The sequence below is a fragment of the Podarcis pityusensis genome (genome assembly GCF_964106645.2).
Source record: "Podarcis pityusensis genome assembly, chromosome: 5".
Taxonomy (NCBI): Eukaryota; Metazoa; Chordata; class Lepidosauria; order Squamata; family Lacertidae; genus Podarcis; species Podarcis pityusensis.
In genome coordinates, this window is record NC_138032.1 from 63398283 (window position 1) to 63419076 (window position 20794).

Genomic DNA, 20794 nt, shown 5'->3' on the forward strand with positions numbered 1-20794 from the left:
AGAGAGAAGAAGCACAGATTGCAGGGCAGCTCATGGGCGCCTCGCCCCATTGCTACCTGTGGGTGATATTTGGGAGTTAGCAAGCAAAGGCTTTCATCTCCCTGTCTTCGCCTCTCTCTTTAATATTGCTTGAAATGGCAGTCCCACCTCTCCTGGAGCGACAGGACCCAACTCCGTCGGACTGAAGTAGCTCTGCGCCGCTGCCCACGGAGGGAACTTCTACACCCCACCAAAGTGGGCCCAGAGGGGTTATTTCAGGGAGGGACGGGGAGAGACGCGTGGCTTGCCGCCTGCGGCTTCCAATCCACAAAACACCTAGCCATCCTCTTTGGGGCGGCAGAAGAAACCCAGTTGGTTTATTCCATGTACATCGCGCTTGTCCTCCAAGTAGCTGAGGGGTGATCGATAGAGGCACCCCACCCCCGCCTCCCCTCATTTAATCCTCCGAACAACCCTGTAATGTAGCTTTGGGAGAGAATGATTGGCCCAAGGCCACCTAGGGAGCGTCGAGTTGAGTGTTCCTGCCTGATCTTCTGTAAACCAGATGCTGACAGACTTCAGGCTGGTGGGATCTGCTTAGAGTTTTTAAACCCGGAGATACGCCAACCGGAGCCAGGAAGCTAGAGGCAACTCTCCACAGCACCTTGGGACGCACTGCTTCTGAAAGTGCAAATTCCTCCCACCAGGTAACAACCTTTGTAGCTTCGTGACGGAACATCCGCTTTACAGGTCACGGGTTCAATCCGGGTAGGCCTGGGACTTCTGGCGTTCTGGAGAGCGCCTGCCTGTCAGTGTAGACAATAATGACCTAGATATACCAGTGGTCTGGTTTGGTATAAGGCAGATTCCCAGGTTGCTGATTTAGAAAGGGCTGACTGAAGTGAATTAACTGCTTTGTTGTTATCAAGAAGCCTTATTACCCACAGATCTTTCTGCGCGCCCCTGCTCTGAATCACTATTACAGAGCTAACCTGTGGCGACCCTAAGCCCGCTTACCTGGGAGTAAGCCCCACTGAATTCAAGGGCGGGGGGGGGGAGGCTCATTTCTCATTTCCGAGTAGACCTGTCTAGGATTGCCTTAACCTGCTCAGTAGGGGCAGGGGGCTTATTCCCAGGTCTCAGCTCTCCTGGCATAAAGTCCTGCATCGCTCCCGGAGCCAGTCCAAGCAGCGCCTTCTGCTTCCAATGAGACGCCTGGTTTTCCAAATCCAGGCGGGGCGGGTAGGGTCCCAGTGGGCTGCCCTTGGGTTACCTGCGAGGCGAGTCTCCCCCTCCCGAGACAGGAGAGGTCCGTCCCAGCAGCGCTTTCCTCCTCCTCCTCCCCCCCCCTTTCATCGCGGACCCTCTCAGGCGCCAATCGCAGCGCTTTCGGCCCCCCGTTTTAAATATGCAGCGGAGACGTCAGCAGGCGCACCCCCCAGCGAAGGTGGCTGGCCAATATCTATATAAATCTGTGCAAGGCAGAGAATAGTTAAAAGGGGTGTGCGCGAAGGATGCTCCCAAAGGGTGAGAGAAGGAGCGTCCGAGCGCAGGCGGTTTTTGACAGCTCGGCAGAGAAGGGGAAAGGCGGAGGGGGATGAAGAAGAAGCCTCTTCAGAGTTCTCACCCTATGCGCGAGCAGCCTGGGCGGGCAAATCCTCTTTGGATTCCTAGGGGCTGACCGTCGAGGATGGGGCTCGTGGTGCTTGCAAGTGGGTCCGAGGGATCCCGATCCCAGCCACGCCGGTTCTGAGCAGAATGGCCCCCTCTCACTCCCTGGCCGCAAAAGGAAAGGACGGTGCGCTGTAGTTTCCCCGATCCTTTCAAAGTAGGTTGCGATTCTTTCAGACGCGCAGTGGAAACGGGAAGAGACCCCCGCCGAGGTGAGAGCAAAGCGGCTGCGCTGTTGGGTTTCCTTTTATGTTTTGTGGGGGGCAGGGGGAGACACACTAGGAGAGGTGTCTTGGAGGTCTTCTTGACACCTCCCTCCCGGTTTGACTCTCAGGTTTTGCGCGGGCGCACCCGCTTTGGATCGCAAGCTTTGCGCAAGATTCCTTTGGGGACTTTAATGGACGGGTGGCGAGGAAAAGCATCTTTGAATAAAAAGTGGCATTTTGGGGATGGGTTGGCTTCTTTGCTTCCTGTATGGTGAGTTGAACCCACCTCTATGGGAATCCTAATCCGGAGTAGGATGCCCTGGCATCTGGTAGCAGATTTTCCCTCTCAAATATTCCCTTTCTCTATCCCTCTCCAGCTGAAGCCACAGTCGGCCAGTGAATTCCGCCGGGCGATGCTGCCCAGCCCGAGCACGAAGATGCTGCCGCCGGTGGCAACCTCTGAGGATGCGCTCTCCTGGCTGGAGGCTGCGCTGGCCACCTGCCTGGCGGTGGCCTTCCTGCTGGCGCTGGCGCGGCACCTGTGGGCGCTGCGCTGGAGCCTGAGCCGAGACCGCGCCAGCGCCCTGCCGCTGCCCAAGGGCTCCATGGGTTGGCCCTTCTTCGGCGAGACGCTGCATTGGCTGGTCCAGGTGAGCACTGGGGCGGCGGCGGGCGCGGCAGGTGAAGGACGAGCCTCCTGGGCTTAGCGCAGCCAGGACCGCGGACGGGGGCTTAGCCCAGAGGCACTCTGCACATGATCAGGGCACCGAAAAAGAGTTCTAGAGAGTGTGTCCCGCTCAAAGGAAGGTCCTACCGCTAGTCGCCCATTTCTCAGGATGGGAAAACGAAAGCCCTCGAGCTGGAGGGGACGCGGGCTGGGCAAATCAGGGGTAGCTCAGTTGGTAGAGCATGAGACTCTTAATCTCCTGGTCGTGGGTTCCGACATTGCAGGGAATCTGACTACATGGCCTTCGTGGTCCCTTCCAACTCTACAATTGCATGATTTTACGACGCATTTGCCAAGCTGTCAGTTCAGTGGGATTTATTCCCAAGCAGGTGCGCCTAAGGCTGTATCACTTCCAGAGGTGTTCCTCAATGCAGGGAGGAAAGCACTTTTGTGAGGCTCAGAGACACTCTTCACATGTCCCAGGGTTGAAATTTAGGAATCATAGTAAACCGATTCCCCCTTTGAAAAGGCACTCTGAGTCCCCACGGAGGCGATCTCGGGCCGATGGTGCTCTTTCTGGGGAACCAGGATATGTTTGACACAAAGCAGCAGCTGCGAGGACTCAGCCCAGTGGGGAAAGCGCTCTTCACTATCTCAGAGACACCGTCGACTTTCTTCGCAAACTGTCTGCGAAGCTTGAGCCCAGGCCTGGGTCTCCATCCCTCTCTTTATCTGCCTGGCTGTGCAGGGTTCCAGCTTCCACAGCTCCCGGCGGCAAAGATACGGCGCCGTGTTCAAGACGCACCTGCTGGGCAAGCCGGTGATCCGCGTGAGCGGCGCCGACAACGTGCGCAAGATCCTGCTGGGAGAGCACAGCCTGGTGAGCGCCCAGTGGCCGCTCAGCACCCAGATCCTGCTGGGCTCGCACACCCTCCTCAACGCCAGCGCCGAGGCGCACCGCCAGCGCAGGAAGGTAGGAGGCGGAGGGGCGCGTCGCTGGGGAGGGAACCGAGCCTGAAACCGAGCCGAGGCGCCCTCTGGGGAAGAGAAGGCAGCTCGCTGGCATTCATCTCCCCCTTACAGGTGTTGTTGGGCCCCCACTCCCATCAGCTTCAACCAGCACGGCCAATGGCGAGGAACCATGAGAGATGCGGTCCAGCAATATCTAGGGGTGGGGAGCCCTATAGCTAAAAGCTGGCTGTGGAAGTTTGTGCTAGGCGCTGTCGCAGATTCCAGTAGCCACGCAAAGGTTTAGGACCCGCGTCTTACGCAATTCTCTTGGTTGCTGCTAGGACTATACCACTTAGGGCTACTGCTGGTGGCCGGGGTTGTAACCCCCCCCCCCATTCTTACATTATCTCTCTCTCTCTCTCTCTCTCTCTCTCTCTCTCTCTCTCTCTCATATAACTGAACACAGGCAATGTCTCCCTGCTTAGGAAAGTTTCCCCACCCCATAGCTCAGCATTCAAACACGCGCAAAGTGGTATAGTCCGGGGAAGAATCTCGGCGGTTCTGGTGTTTGTACCGACTGGCCCATTCAAGAGACCAGAATGGGGAAAAGAACTGGGGGACTGGTGAAGGGGAAAAATGGCTTTGGGGCACGATGTCCCTAGTAGCGACCGCCCCGCTCCCCCAATTAATTTTACATCGCCCGCCGCGATTCTCTCCCTTCTCTTTTCGCCGCGTCAGATCCTGGTCAGAGTTTTCGGCCGCGCCGCCCTGGAGAGCTACCTGCCCCGCATCCAGAAGGTGGTGTGCTGGGAGCTGCGCGGCTGGTGCCAGCAGCCGGGCCCCGTCGCCGTCTATTCTTCCGCCAAGACCTTGACCTTCCGCATCGCCGCGCGGATCCTGCTGGGACTCAGCCTGGAGGAGAAGCAGTTCAAGGAGCTGGCTCGGACCTTTGAGCAGCTGGTGGAGAATCTCTTCTCCTTGCCGCTCAACATCCCCTTCAGCGGGCTGAGGAAGGTAGGGCTGCGTGCGCATGTGTGTGTGTGTCCCCATCCTCATCGCCATCCAAAGAACCAACTCCGACCATGATCACTTACCCCCATCCGTTCTGAAGTCCCGCTAATGCCACTGATGAGCGCAGAATCCTAGAACCCCTGGTCTAAAGTGTGTTTATGACTGTATCCCTACCCTTTACATCGGATAGACCTTATTTATTACTATAATTCACATCTTTCTAGGCCGCCTTTCAAGACTATGGGTATCCCAAGGCGGCTTTCCTCAATACCAAGTATTAAAGTGAGTGAAAGACCCCTTTCTGGCCTATTTGGTGGTCAGAGGTGGGGTGAGGTTCTGGCTTTGAGCTCTCGGGAGCCCCATCCTCTATTCAGACCAAGCAGCTGGAATAATTTTCTGCTGGAAAGGTATTCTGCACCTGCTCAGAGATGCACCTCTTGCGTATTTGTTTGTGTAGGCTATTTTAACCCCCCCTTTCCCCCCCAAGCAGGACGCAATTAAGTTTTATAGCACAAATGAGACAGCAACCAACCTTTAAAGGCACAAAATCCCAATTAAAACAAAATAACTACCTGCCTATTCTAAAGCCTTTGAAAAGGAAGGGTTTTTTTAAAAAATGGATTTAATATTCACCCGCGTTGCAATGTTCAGTTGCACATTCAGACCTTTCAAACTGAATTTCGCACCGTTCATTCTATATTAGTTTGAAAGGTCTGAATTGCCCAAGGTGTCCAGCTTAAAAGGGACAAACTCCGGCATCTGTCGCATCGTGCTGGAACACTGATCGCAACGCTTAGGGGGCCACCACAAAAAAGGCTCTTTCTGCCTGACAAGCGGCAGAACCGCAGATTGGTTCTCATTCCCAGATCGGAAAGGTCAGGGGGGAGCGCTGCCTGGACCTGAGCAGAGCCTTGCATTTAGCCCCCAAACGATTCGGAACCCAGCGGAGCCCATAAAGAACAGGTGCCAGTTCTAACCTGAGCGACAGGCTACTGGGCAGGCTGAGATCTTTACTGGTCCAGATTCAAAGCCTGGTCGAAACCACCCGGTTCCTTGCAACCGAGCAGTTTCTGTGGCTTCTGCTCATGACCTTTATTGGCTGTGAAGGGATTTTGGCGGCGCACGTGAACGCGGGTCGCGCAGTGCCGACCACCTCTCCTCTAAAACGAGGTTCCTTTGAATTCAATGCGTCTTGGTCTCTTTGAATTCACAGGGTCTTACTCCCAGGTAAACAGAGATTTATGGCTGCAGCCTAAGGACCCCGTTGAATTCAACAGGACTTACTTCTGAGTAGACCTGCACCAAGTTTCACTGCTCATTGGGGCTTATTTATTATTTCCCAGGTCCATAGGATCGCCTAAGGCTCTCTCATCACCCCCCACACCCGAGCGAGTTTCGTAGAAATCCATTGGGTTCTCCCGACAAGTAAAGCAATAATCCAAAACAGCATTCTTTGAGTTGGAAGCAAATCCCATTTGAACTCTTTCCTTCGGAGTTAAGACGATCGCATTCGCATTGCACAAAAGGCAGGAACAAGTTGCGTCCTGCGGTGTAAAGGCGTCGTCAATGCAGAGTGCCTTTGTACGGTCACGGTGGCTGCCTGGTGGCGGAGGAAAAGGCATTGAGATCTCCTCGAATATCTTCCCCTTTCTCCTTTTTTTGCTTCCCGAAAGTCGTTCATGCCTGATCCATTTAAACACTGTCTCATCCGTGCTCCCATTGCACCGGCTGCGACGCCTTACGATTTAAAGCTTTAAACGATTCCCTTCCTGGTATAATTTGGGATTGTTCACATAAACACACGCAAGTCTAGCGCAAGTTTGGGCCAGGTGTGGTGCCATTCATCTGGGTTTTTCTTTAGCAACCAGTGGACTTTCAGGATCTCGGATTCCTCCACCCCCACGGCTGGAGTTCCCGGCTTCCTCTTATTGTTCACCTTTTCAAAATTTGGCAGCTCAGCGGCTGAAGGCTTTGTAGTCCTCGGAATTTCCTTTCTCACTGCACTGATTATGGGTTTCCTTGGGCGGGATTGACAGGAACTTTCCCCGTTTCAGCGAAGGAAGAGGATATATTAAGCGCCGCTTCTAATTATAATGAGCTCCTACCTGGAGAAGTACGGTAAAAGATTGCCTGAACGTTCCAAGCAATAAGCGACTTCTGACTTCTTCGGCCTCCAAAGGGGCTAGACCTGTGTGTGTGTGTGTGTGTGTGTGTGTGTGTGTGTGTGTGTGTGTCTGCGTCTGTGCCTTTCTCCTTAGCCATTGCTGTTTTTTCTCTGAACCCTTCAGGGAATAAAGGCCAGGAATCTGCTACACGAGTACATGGAGAAAGCCATCTCGGAGAAACTGAAGCAGAAGGATCCTGAGGCTCACAGCGACGCTCTGGATTTCATTATCAACAGTGCCAAGGAGCATGGCAAAGAATTTACCATGCAGGAGCTGAAGGTAACTTCCTTTAAGCCGCCTGGAGTGGCCACAGTTGTCCCCTAGCTCACACAACCAAACATGGTCCTTTCCAAAATGACCATGTAAAGAAGTAATAAAGGTGTAAGTGCCTCTGACCATGTGCAAAGGTCATTTCTGTAGGTGCATCCCACACAGCCTACAAGCAAGACATTATCACAGGACTTCCAAGCACCTGGTAAGACTCTCTTTCCAAGTTAGTTCCAACCATATTATAGAAATAATAACCACATATGATGAAATAATTATTCCCACTCTGTCTGGCATAATCTTTGCTCTGCATCTTTTCTGTGGTGTTCAGTTAACTCACATTGACTTTGAACCAGGCATGGATCAGGATCATGCCCATTTGTTAATTATGGTTGTATTATGCTTTGCCTTTGGGAAATTTGAAGTGGTTTCTTGGCAGTACACACAAAGCATCCTAGGAATTGTGTTTTTTCACCTTTCACAAAGGTGAAACCCTTGACAAATTACAGCCTCCAGGATTCTTTGTGAGGGAGAAATGGGTTGCTTAGCTCTAGCACTGTGACAGCATCCTGTTACCTCAAGCTGATGAGTGTCAGTACTGCACCCAGAAGTCATTGTGGTGACTGCAGTCCTCTCCCACTTGCCACAGGGACAGATGGGTTTCACTGGGTGGGATTGACAGAAGGAGAACTTTCCTAATTTCAGCTAAGGAAGAGGATATATTGAGTGCTGAATCTGGTGTCTGGAGATCTGATATGGCCTCCTGCACTTATCCTGAATAGAATCCAGGGCTTAGGGTTGCCATATTTCAAAAAGTAAAAACCAGGACACCCCAAGCTTTTTTGACGGCATTTTTGACACAATTTAACCCCCATTGCCAGTTTTCCAGGACATTTGACAGATTTCCAAAAAATAATCCAGGACGCAATTTTCGGAGGCAAAATCTGGGACATGTCCTGGAAAATCAGGAGGGATGGCAGCCCTACAAGGCTGGGTGTGGAGATTTTTGCAGCAAATGGTTTGAAGTGGAGTTTATTTGATTGCTCTACACCAGATCTTGTTCTCCACGTATCATATTGAACTGAATTATTATAAATAGCAGCCTTCAGCAGAAGCTATTTTTTCTTGAAAATAGGGCCAATTCAGTACAGTCCCAAACACACTTTAGGGGAAGAGGTAAAAAAATCAGTTTCAAAGAAGTGAGACTTCTTTCTGGGCCTCTGATCACCCATCAGGAACCACATCAATAGGAGTAGTCTTTAAAGGACAGAATACAGTTGGGGATTGTGCTGTTTTTATTTTAATTTTAAGTCATTCTTGTTTTGACAATTGAAATCGATTGGAATGGTCAGAGTAAGTGTTTCCAGGATCCAAACGATAAACAGAACCACATGAGCTGGTTGATGGGATTCCATATGACATAAGCAGCTGTCTAAACTAGAAAGGCCTCTTTCCAGACAATGAAGTATGTGCCATGCCATGCTGACTCCGCTGTAATAGGTGGTGACTTCACTGAAGTCAATGATTACCCATCTGCATGGCTATTTTGGCAAATTGGCTTTGCTAGGATTGTGTGTGAATTGGTCTATTCTGTAAACCAGAGATGGGGAACCTGCAGCTTCCAGATGTTGTTGGACTCCCATCTTCCCCAGCCAGTGTGTCCAGAGATGCTAGGACAGGCATCCCCAACCTGTGGCCCTCTATATGTTTTGGCCTACAACTCCCATGATCCCTAGCTAACAGGACCAGTGGTCAGGGATGATGGGAACTGTAGTCCAAAACATCTGGAGGGCCAAAGGTTGGGAATTCCTGTGATAGGAAGTGTCACCCAGCAACATCTGGAGGGCCACAAGTTCCCCACTTCTGTGAGTGCAAAAAGAGATTGATTGGAGCACACATAATTTTCATATTTTCTTTTCAGCATAAAGAGAAACTTTTCAACACTTTTCAACATTTGTTGCTTAAACCAGGCTCCCTCAAACTCGGCCCTCCATATGTTTTTGGCCTACAACTCCCATGATCCCTAGCTAGCAGGACCAGTGGTCAGGGATGATGGGAATTGTAGTCTCAAAACATCTGGAGGGCTGAGTTTGAGGAAGGCTGGCTTAAACAATGATATAAGAAAGACTGACATGGGGATCTGCTGCCCCTATAGATCCTGTCGCCTGAGGTGGTCAGCTCACCTGGCCTCATGGGTTGTCTGGCCCTGAACTCAAATTCCCACCAGCCTCAGCCAGGAGGCCAGTGGCCAGGGATTACAGTCATGGATGATGGGAGGTGTAGTCCAACAGTATCCAGAGGGTCACAGGTTAGACTCTGGATTTAATGGATGGAGAGGGGCTCTTGATTCCGGATTTAATAATCTTATGGAGGTAATGTGCATCCTTAGATGGTACCATCCTTAGATAGTAACATGCATCAATTCACTTTATTGCTGCTGCTCCCTCCTTCTGCTGAGTGGAGCCCCAAGCCTCTGCCCCAAGGTCCCAGGCCCAGCTGTACTACTGCTTGGATGTGTAACAAGTGTGGATTGCACAAGCCTGTAAGGAATGATTCACTGTTGCAATTGGTAGCCCAAGGCAGTTGGGATGAGGAGCCATTTTTTAATAAGTAATTTAGCCCCTTACTGTAGCTCTGATCATGGGTGTAACTAAGGGGGACAGCTAGATCCTCAAATATTATTATTATTTATTATTTTATTATTTCTTTTTTAAAAAATCAACAACTTTGGCTGTCCCACCTCAACAAAAATCCTGGCTATACCCATGGCTTTCACCAAAACTATCACCTCAACAATTTCTTATGGATGCTCATGTTTTCCAGGCCAGGTTGGAATCAAAAAATGATGTGAGTTTTCTGGTTCCCCACAGCTTGAAAACTCTAACAATGTTATATTTGAATTCTAATCACAATGTGTGTACCTGCCTGACTTTGACGCACAAGTGGACTCTGTCTTAAATGGCTTGTGGGTGTCATGCAAAAAAAAAAAAAGGGTATTTAATCTCTCTCCCAATGGCTTATCTTGCAGGAGTCTGCGATTGAATTGATCTTTGCTGCTTTCTTCACCACTGCCAGTGCTACTACTTCCATGATCCTCCTGTTGCTGAAACACCCCTTGGTCATAAAAAAGATTCAGCAGGAGCTGGTGTCCCATGATCTCACCGGGCAGTGCCATTGCCTCGCTGCAGGAGATTCTCTGAGAAACCATCAGTCTTGCCCAGAGACTCTGGTCATCCATGGAAAAGACAACAAAGACAGGGATTCCAATCCACCTCTTCCTCCCAGGCTGGAAGGAGAACTAGACAGAGAGACAAAGAGGGAAGTCAGAGTCCCTAAGTTGGGTCCCATTGCTACAGCAGCCCAAGGAACTGTCCATGAGACTACAAACTGCCCTTGCTCTGCAGCCAAACAAGAAGAAGCAAACCAAGTCCTTGGCAAGCTGGAAAGACATGAGCACTATTGTCAGTCTTACTTGACACTGGAGAAGATGAGCCATCTGCGGTACCTGGATTGCGTCATCAAGGAAGTGCTGCGTTTGCTGCCCCCAGTGTCCGGAGGCTATAGGACAGCCTTACAAACCTTTGAACTGGATGTGAGTTGTGGGGCTTGCTGTGTGGGTTGCTTTTGTGGAAGTGCATGGAATTTGGGCTGGGTTGAGTTGGGTTTCACAAGTTTAGTCTGACCACTTCACAGGGGCCATGGCAGCTACCTTGGGAGCCATGGGAAACACCCTCCTTTCCCAGTGATGCTATGTGTTTATCCTACTTGGGGACAGAAGATGTTGCAAGAAACAACAGGGGCACTTGGGGTTCACAAGTTAGAAACCTAATGGCCCCTGGGGTTTGCTGTGGGAAAGTATGATTGATAGAGTGCAGAAACTAGAATTGGGGGGGGGGCAGGGAAGCATGGGAGAGATACAATGAACAGGAGACCCCGGTAGTGGATAGGTAACTGGGATGGCTTGTGAGAATGAAAGCAGTTGTGAAGAAGGTCCTATTAAGTTTCAGTGAATAAACCATAGAACCGATTAATGAGACAGGTGCCTCAAGAGATAGACAGCTGGGGATTGGTAGGGTGCAATTGTTCAGGTTTCGGGTGGCGCTGTGGTCTAAAACACTGAGCCTCTTGGGCTTGCCAATCAGAAGGTCGGCGGTTCAAATCCCCATGATGGGGTTCAGCTCCCATTGCTTGGTCCTAGCTCCTGCCAACCTAGCAGTTCAAAAGCATGCCAAAAGTGCAAGCAGATAAATAGGTACCACTCTGGCAGGAAGGTAAGCGGTGTTTCCGTGCGCTGCTCTGGTTTTGGTGTTCCGTTGTGCCAGAAGCGGCTTAGTCATGCCGGCCACATGACCCAGAAAAACTGTCTGCGGATAAATGCCGGCTCCCTCGGCCTGTACAGTGAGATGAGCGCCGCAACCCCAGAGTCGTCTGTGACTGGACTTAACTGTCAGGGGTCCTTTACCTTTACCTTTTACCAAAATGAATATGGCCACCCTGGATGTTCATTAGACCAATTAGCAGGATTGCTGCCATTACAAGTATTGCAATTGGAGCATCTATTGTGGAGACTAGTAGTTGGCAATGGAAGCTGTGCTTGGAGAATGTTTAAAGATTCATAAGCTGAAGGATTGCTGCAAGTGTGTTCCCCACAAAGTACTTGATTTAACATTAGGGTTAAAAGGGACCTAACTCTCCATAACTGCAACAAACTCCTCATAGTTATAATTTTCTAGGTGATTTCACCTCAAGCTGTGGCTCACAGAACTACCAAACTGCTCTTTTAATCAGCTCAGATACCATTTCAAGTAAACTTGATTGAAGGCATGAAAGGGGAAATTGCTCCGTTTACAAAAAACCCCCAAAACATTCATGCCAAAGCAATGACCTCTTGTGCAGGACATAGAGTACTAGTCTCATTTATATATTTAAATAAACTCCCAGAAAAGTGTGGGCTCTGGATCAAGCCTCATCTTGTTGTTGTTATAGCATCAAATAGAAGGTGCCGTCCAGTATGTATTTATTTAGCAAAATGTACATATGACTTGATTGTCACAAAACCTCAAAGCAATAAATAGCACAACATGCTTGTTAAGTTGCTTTTGGCTGCCTGCATATGTGCTGGTCGGAGAGAAAGTGTGATAATGTGCATCTGAAAGTTGTACACCCCTTGAAAATTAACATAGGCTGTTGACCCATCTAGTTGGGCCTCAAGCAAAGGTCTTCCCCAGCCCTGCTGCCTGAAATCACTTTTTAGTTATGCCTCACCGATAATGGGAGCTGTCACACTGCATAAGAATTAAATTATGTGCCAAATATTGTAAGCATTGCTGCAGAGTAGTCTTTAGGTGCTGTGTCAGCTAGATTTATTCTTGTCTGGCTCTTACACTGTTAGGATTAGCATGCTCTCAAGGTGTTGCAAGACCCACACCCTTCATCAAAGATAGAGGTTGATGTGGTGGGGGGAAATTAACAGGTTTTCTGTCAAATATTTGTTGCATACCCATTTCTATTCGACTGTTAAACGGGATTTTGAATACTTCAGTGTACATTCCCTGAAGTTGTAATTCACACATCACTGAAACCATGGTATTTCTGCACCGCCCATTATAGGTCTCTTAACATCTTAATAGGCTTGAGCTTCTGCTCAAGGGTAATGGTACGGGGGAGTTGAATTTGTGAGGTTTCCTCAAAGATGGGGGTCTGTCCTTGTGGATGCTCTAGTATAGAAGTCGCTTCCTTTCTCCTTCCCTTTGCAGGCTGCCCTCTGCAGGCTGCTGTCTCTGGTGCTGATTTTGTTCTGTCTCCCTCCTGCAGGGCTGCCAGATTCCCAAGGGCTGGAGCGTGATGTACAGTATTCGGGACACGCACGAGACCGCCAGCATCTATCAGAGTCCACCAGACATGTTTGACCCCGAGCGGTTTTGGGTGCCACAGGAGGAACGGGAAGAGCACAAAGGAGCTGGCCCCGTCCGCTTTCACTATATCCCCTTTGGTGGGGGAGTCCGAAATTGCATAGGCAAAGAACTGGCCCAGATGGTCCTCAAGTTGCTTGCTATTGAACTGGTCAGCACAGCCCGCTGGGAGCTGGCCACAGCACACTTCCCTAAGATGCAAACGGTGCCTATTGTGCACCCGGTGGATGGCTTGCAGCTCTATTTCCATCCTCTGAAGCAGGGAAGAGAAAGCAGCGGAACCAGCAAGACAGAGACTTGAGAACCATAAACCTCACACGCAATTCCAGCTGAGGATCGTGGCAGAACATGTTTCCAGGACAAAACATCCGTCCTCTCCCAGTGTAGGTTTTTTTCAGCTGGTGCAAGCCCATTCCCTGTCTGTTGGTTGTGAGAGGTGAAAGGATGAAGTCCCTGCCTATGGTCCTTAATGGGCTGTGAGTTTCCTATTAGCATCCATTCAGAGACATGCATCTTTCTTAGTTGCACTTTTTGTTTTTGTGTGTGTGTGTGTGATGCCACTTTGGGATCTGGTTAGAGAAATCACGGTCCAAAGTTAGATGTCTCAGAAGGAATCCTAGGAAACATTGTTGTCAGTTTTCTATAAGGAGAAGCAAAGGATGTGTAGGTCAAGTAGGTCTTGTGTAGGTCAAGTAGAGGGTTTGTTACCTGAGAGTGTTCTGCATTGATAGTAGACCTAACCTGCTCCTGGAAAAGATTCTTCAGAGCTCCTTGCAGCTTAGGATAACAGCTCCTCTGTTATCACAATGTAGTGGTGGGTCTGTTTCTGATGGAAAGGAAAGTCAATCAACCACTTGCCTGCCAAATAGATCTGCTGTAAGTATATTGCAAGGCAGGAATGGGAACTGTCACATGAGTGGTGGTGGTAGTGCCTATCAGAGGGCAGGTGAAGGAGAAGATGGTATGTGGATACATATACAGGTCTACTCAGGTGGAGTTCAATGACACTGACTCCCAGGTTAAGTGTGCCTGGGTTTGCAGCCTGATTCATCTGCCAGACTGCATTGCTATGGGCTGGTCTTAATTTCACACCATTTAAAAGTGCAGACTAGTTATGGATTTGGGATGCTAGGCTGTTAGGAGAAATATGGGGAGGATTTCTTAGGTATGGTTTGCATCATTCATAGATGTTTTTCGATTTCTTATTTCTTCATACTTCATAGCTGAATGTATGAGCCAACTTCATTGAAAACATTGAGGTGATATATAGATCCTATTTCTGGCATTCTGACCTGTGATGGCTCCTTGGTAAATTCAAGTCATTAGGCAATGATCATGCACTTAATCAAGCTTCACTTGGTCATTGGTCTGCTCAAGATGCTCTCTAGAAGCTTACACCAAACTGCCAACAGGGTACAGTTCCCACAATGATGGCACTCTGCCCCCCCCCCAAAACCCCCAGATAAAATAGCAGTGGTTGGGTTTAAATTAGTTCCAACTCACAAAGCAACTGGTTTGTAGATTGTGGCTTATGAGTACATACCTTTAATTCTGTACCCCTGTTCATTATAGGCCAATGCTGTGTATTATATAAAATCTCTTATTCCTGAGAGGTGTCTCTGAAGTCCAATCTTTTGGCTCAAGAGTGCTTTTAGTGCTCCTCTCCAGCTGATTATGAAAGCACTTCATAGAAATGGGAAAAAAATGTGAGTGGGTTATGCTGCTGGTGTGAGCCAAGGAGGAGTGGATAGTGGAATTGTAGAAGCGGTATATGTGGTTAATTTCATCCTGTGGACAGCTCCCATGCAAATGTCCAAGTGTGTAGGATGCTGCTTTAGTGACATGGGTTGGACAAGATGTCTTGGTAGCTTACAATATTGCAATAGCATCTTCCATTTCCGATGGAGATCTGCTTAAAGCTACTGCTAGGAATTGCCATCTCTAGAGGCCCATGGATTGTGGCATTTAGGATGATTTGAGAAGAAGAAAACCAGGCTGTTGGCTGTGAATTAGAAACTCAGAAAGAAGATTTTTTTTTTTTTAAGGAAACATGCAGGCGATATGAATCTGTGATGTGCAGGGCTGCAATGGGCATTTCTATTACTTGTAGACAGCAAGAAATACTGTCTTGTTAGGGGCTTAGTTCTTGCTGTACACCTGTACACACTTCACATTTCAGGTGGGGGTTACTTGATTAAATGCTATTCCATACAAAAACAAAGCAAAGCAAAAAACTGGCATGCCTGATAGAAAGCTAGCCTAGAACGCTTGTTTTTGACATGTCAATTTTCTGTGCACATGACTTTTTTTGAATTGAGGAACTTTTCATCATGTGGGCTCCCCCTGCCAGCAGTCTGAAGTAGTGCATTCCAGGCACATGTTTGCCACCTCCTTGAGAACAAGGCCTTCCTTATAAGCAGCACTTCAAAGGTGTCCTTGTAATTCTGTCTTCCCTTAGGATGTATACACCTCAAGTAGCGTAGATGCATCAGATGTTGTATAGTGGTGTTGTAGGTTCAACATTGTACTGTGGTGACCACCATGCTGCTACAGACTAGCAATAAACGTTTGAGGTAACTTTGCTGTAGAGAACATAGCCCCCAGGTGAAATTCTGTACAAGTTTTCACCAGGGACAAGATCTTTCAGGAATGAACAGTGTCAGAAAGATGTCCTGTCCAGTTTTGTTTATTAAAAATGTTTGATATGACACACCGAGTAGTTGAGAGCTGGACTTGCTTTGGAGCATTCTGATAAGAACTTCACCTGGTTTTTGAGCCAGAACACCCATTAACCCTGCCAAAATCATGCCTTAGGAAACACAAGAAGAGCCCACCAAAACAGGCCAATGGTTCATCTAGTCCAGCTTCCTGTTCCTAGAGCGGTCAACCAGATGTATTCCCTTCCCAGGGAAGACCTGAGAAATAATCTCTGTTAACAGTGGCTGACATTCACAAAAAAGGATCCTTGTTGTATACTGACAAAGCAAGAGGATTTTAGTTTGAATCAAAAGTACTACGAGAAGGAAAGTATGGCTGATCGCCTTCTAGCATAGCAATTATCACTGCAATGCTAACCATGTGTTCTCAGAAGTAAGTCCTATTGAATTAAATGGGTCTTATGCACAGGTTAGTTGGGGCTGGATTGCAGCCTTAATTCTCAAGAAAGCTATCACTGCAGCAATGACTAAGGCTGAAAAATTTGGTCTTCTAAAGACCATTGGTGTGATTTATTCTCAACAGAAAACATTTTAAATTATTCTGACAACTATTGAAATTAGTTCAGGTGTTCACAGGACAGTCTGTGTTAACAGCAGAAGGGCACATTCTCCCTTATGTGAAATATGAGGAAATGCAGCTTTTAAAATATTGAACCTGTTAGGTTGCATCAGGGGCACCAAGTCCCACCCACACTCAATCTAACCTTTTTTTCTTTTCTGTATTGAGATCTGAACATCCTGGCCCATCCACCTACACTTGTTGTTGGCAGCAAAGCTAAAGTTTGGATTGCCCCAAAGTGGAGCTCACCAATTTAAAGTTGTAGGACTAAGCTGGAGGCTTTCCTCCTTATGAAGAGACCATCTACTGAGTATATCAGAGATCTTGATAGCTCAGCATTACAACCTTCAAAATACAGAACAGCATGCCTATTAGTGTCCTATGAAAGAAGCCCTCAGGTTGCACTCTTAGACACCCTTACGTGGGAATAAGTCCCATTGAACTCAGTGGGACCTGGAAGTAAGCCAGGAGTGGGGCATCTCCCAACCTGAGGGCCACACTCCTTCATGGCGAATATTCTGGGGACCACATGCCAGTGCTGGGTGAGGCAAATGTAGACAGAACAGCAGACATGACCTTTAACTTTGTACAGTAGGCCACAGTCCTCCCTGCAAAAGCCATGGGTACAGTGGTACCTCGGGTTAAGTACTTAATTTGTTCCGGAGGTCCGTTCTTAACCTGAAACTGTTCTTAACCTGAAGCACCACTTTAGCTAATGGGGCCTCCTACTGCTGTCGCACCGCTGCTGCACAATTTCTGTTCTCATCCTGAAGCAAAGTTCTTAACCTGAAGCACTATTTCTGGGTTAGTGGAGTGTGTAACCTGAAGCGTATGTAACCTGAAGCGTATGTAACCCAAGGTACCACTGTACTGGGGTAGAATTTTGTTTAATGCACAGCTTGGACACCAATGGACGTATGGATGCCCATTTTAATGTCATTTCAGTTCTAAGTAATGGCTACTGATGCTCTTGTTCTTTTGTGCATGAAAGCATCTGTTCCAGATTTTTATTTGGTTGGATGGCACCTTGTAAGCCTCCTTCCGGCAACTCCTGCAGCCAAGGTGCTGCCAGACATTTTGCTCTGCTTTCCTTTGGACCACATCAGTGAGGCTGAGAGGGGAGTCTTGCCATATTGGCAGCCCAGAACCTCCATATCCATGTGCTCCATTCTCTCTTGAGACAGACGAATGCCAACTATATACCACAAGTTTCTCATATATAACAAAACAAGTTAGTACAGACATTACTGGTAATTAGTTCACCCTACTAGTTATATGCACACAACAGAGAGTTATTTCCAGGTAAGAAGCAGTTGTCAAAGTTAAAATATAGCCATTTTCTCCACCTGGTGGCATTTAAAACAAATTACAACAGAAGGCATCTTTGAGTTCAGTTATTTCTAATCACTTTAAAGGGGTCTGTGACTGTATAATAACTGGTTGATTGTTTCTAATTGCTCTGTGGTTTGTACAGGAGAGGGTTTTTTTAAGCAGTAAGATTAATAACAAGAGGAGTCAAAACAAACTTTCTTTGTGATCAATTTTACACCTCTTTGCTTCAGTGGATGGAGAGATGAATCATCCCATCGTTCCCACTCCTGCCAATTTTTACTGAATACCAGCTTTACACAACCTGGTGCTCTTGAGATATTTTGGACTACAACTTCTATCAGCTCCAGTCCAGTCCAGTCTCAGGTTGGGGAAGGATGCTTGAGATGATCACTATGTATGAAATTAACTCCTGATTTTAGTTATTATTCCTTCTCTTGCAGCTGAAACAAATTTGGGGAAAACATTGTCCTAACTCAGTTGTGTTTTACAAAATGTTAGGAATTTGTTTTCTGATCATTTGAATCCACTCACAGAGACAGGTGTGAATACTGTTATGTTTAGGAGGAGGAGTTAAGGAGAAAAACAAAATTGGCAAATTGATACTGGAAAGTATTGCCTTAAAATTAATAATCAAAGTCAAATGTCAAAGTCAAAAAGTAAACCTTAAATTTTGAAAAAGGCTGAACTTTGAGTCTGTAAAAAGTTTCATTTCTACCTCCTCCCTGCAGATTTATAAAAATTGCTACCTCCCAGCTTCCAACACTCTTCAATTCACCATGTCATCAGGTGGACATGGCACTTTCCTTTGTGCAATTTTTAAAACTGCGAATGGATCCATTATTCTGCCCAGAGCCAGTTTTTAAGGCAATATATTCATGCTTCTGTTTTGTGGGCCCCAAATACTAGTTTGTTTATTTATTTATTTGTCGAATTTATATACCGCCCTATACCTGGAGGTCTCAGGGCAGTTCACAGAACAAGATCACAATATATAAAATCAAAATAAGAACAACAACCCAATAACATCTCCCCACAAAAAGAGTCACATTTTAAAAGGGAATAGGATGTCAGTCGGGTCAACCAAAGGCTGGTTAAAAAGGAATGTCTTTGCCTGGCACCTAAAGGTGTATAATGAAGGCGCCAGGTGAACTTCCCTGGGGAGAGCATTCCACAGATGGGGAGCCACTGCAGAGAAGGCCCGTTCTCATGTTGCCACCCTCTGGACCTCTCAGGGAGGAGGCACGTGAAGGAGGGCCTCAGAAGATGATCTCAGGGTCTGGTTAGGTTTGTATGGAAAGAGGCGGTCCTTGAGGTATTGCAGTCCTGAGCAGTTTAAGGCTTAATGGGTCAAAACCAGCACTTTGAATAGGGCCCAGAAACTAATTGGTAGCCAGTACAGTCGGTTCTCATTATGGTGAGGTCTTGTTAGCAGTTATTATGTTTAAACAGAAACACTATTGCTGCAACCCCTGCCCTAGGTAAAATTTGCCTAAAGCATTATCTTGGATACTGCCTGTGATGAATTGATAGTGTGTAGTTGTACCATAATATTCCAGTGTTATTGCCAGTAAATGGCTGGCTTAAAATGGAGTTAGCAGAGGTGAAAGTATCCTCTGCTTTGTTCTTATCACCAGTTAATCAATCATGAAATGAAACAAGCATTTAAACATACAGTTTTCTTTAAAATATCATCTCTTATATGAGGTTATCTTCTTCTGCTTCCTGCTATGATTGCCGCTGTTTTCACTTACACTGTAAGACACTCAGAACAGAAATTCAGCAGATGGAGCATTACCTGTATAATCTTTAATGTTTTGGAAACCCACATCTGCAGAATATTTGGTAGTCCTGCAGTCGTTAATCCTGCTTCCTATCAGGGGCCTCTGGAGTCAAAATACCAGCCCTGATTTCATTTACATTCTGAAAGGAAGATGCCTGTTGGGTTCACTGGACTTTAACCCTGGCCTAAATAAACTTCATTCATATCTAGTTAAAGTGTCTGATTAAGGGAGTCTTCATGTGCCTGACACCATGGCTTGAAACAGATTTATTGGGAATCAAGTCTCACTGCTATCAGCAGAATTTATACTGCCATTCTTAGTGTGACTTTTTATTAATATTCATTGGGGTTGCCCCAGGAATAAAACATTGTAGTTGATTAATTCTATGAGTTCTAGTTGATTAAGTCATTGTTCAATCAACTGCATTGTTATAAGTTTGCTTACAGCTAAGTAGTCCAAAACAAACAAACAAACAAACAAACAAACAAAGCATGCAAACATGTGACCAAGGCACCCCCTTACAAGACCTGTTTTCTACATGAGAAAGAATAGGGAACAGTTCTCCCAAGCTGTAGGTTTTATTTATATAGTTGTATATCACCGCTTTGAGGGTGGTTTTTCCCCCTAAAAGCAAGTGGTATATAAATTTTATGAAATAAACAAATAAATATTAACTCTTCTTTTTTTAAAAAAAAATTCTGTCTGAGTAACCAGCCACCGTTTCAGTAGACTAAGCTAAATTTCAGATGTAGAAAGTTGAGAAGCTTTAGAAAGTTTGTATGAGTTTTAACTTGTTTCGGTCTATTCAAACTTTCTGTATGTTTTAAATTATGGTTGCAAATTTTTTTAGTGCTTTTTTTTTTGTTTTATCTTTCTTGTAAACTGCTTTGAGGCTTTTTCCTACAATCAATTAGTTTAAAAACTTATGAATTAAATAAATTAGATTAAACAATAACTCAAGTAAACATTACAGCCCTCTTCTTCCATCATAAACTGGGATCAGAAGAGGGGATAAAAATACTCACCATTGACTTTTTACTCTAACGTGACTTATTAGCCGCCACCAGAAATTCCTATTTTTCAGAAAGAGGTGCTTGACCTGTCCTCCAAGTATCTCCTTTGGGGAAGAAAGGGCTTCTATGTCTAAAAACATTTTTTTACAGATTTCTGTTCTGTTTCATCCTCATTTTCTTGTGAAAAACTCTTGTCTGAAAACAGTGGGGTTGTTAGATAACTGGCACTGGGTGTCTATAGAATACCTTTGGACCTCCATAATATGTCAGAGAGACCATCAGTAGACTCACTTACCTGGAGGTACAGAAGCACCAACTGGAAAGCAAGATTTCCGAATTAACTCTCAGGGTGCGGATCCTGTGTAAGATAATTCCCCCTTTGTTTTTTCTCTCTTCCACCGTCCCCCCCCCCCTCGCGAAGGTTGCCCTTAAATGCTGAGTTAAATGCTGTTGGCAGGCTGACCCTCGAGTGAACCTGAAGCCTCTGCCCTCTTGACCTTGCCTTTTAAGGTGAATCTTTGTGGTAAACTGAGAAAAAAACAACAACAGCCAAATGTCAATGA

General features: G+C 46.9%; 1 protein-coding gene across 2 annotated transcripts; it reads left to right on the forward strand.

Annotated features, from left to right (window-relative positions):
- The first annotated feature begins 1184 nt into the window (after positions 1 to 1184).
- On the forward strand, positions 1185 to 18117 carry CYP26C1 (cytochrome P450 family 26 subfamily C member 1). Of its 2 annotated transcripts, XM_081006803.1 has the most exons (7): positions 1185 to 1862; positions 2234 to 2506; positions 3272 to 3496; positions 4213 to 4488; positions 6774 to 6929; positions 9946 to 10509; positions 12732 to 14868. In XM_081006803.1, the coding sequence occupies exons 2-7, from the start codon at positions 2270 to 2272 to the stop codon at positions 13128 to 13130; spliced, it is 1857 nt and encodes a 618-aa protein (XP_080862929.1). In that variant the 5' UTR covers positions 1185 to 1862; positions 2234 to 2269; the 3' UTR covers positions 13131 to 14868. The 2 variants fall into 2 exon arrangements, with proteins under 2 accessions (XP_080862929.1, XP_080862928.1); XM_081006802.1 differs by having other exon boundaries at positions 1185 to 2506; positions 12732 to 18117.
- The last annotated feature ends 2677 nt before the right edge of the window (positions 18118 to 20794 follow it).

Bases quoted from the DNA above. Each gene is read 5' to 3' on its own strand.
- CYP26C1 (XM_081006802.1), top strand. From the start codon at position 2,147: ATGGGAATCCTAATCCGGAGTAGGATGCCCTGGCATCTGGTAGCAGAT. The intron at 2,507-3,271 runs GTGAGCACTGGG...CTGGCTGTGCAG, and splicing joins CGCTGCATTGGCTGGTCCAG to GGTTCCAGCTTCCACAGCTC. The intron at 3,497-4,212 runs GTAGGAGGCGGA...TCGCCGCGTCAG, and splicing joins CGCACCGCCAGCGCAGGAAG to ATCCTGGTCAGAGTTTTCGG.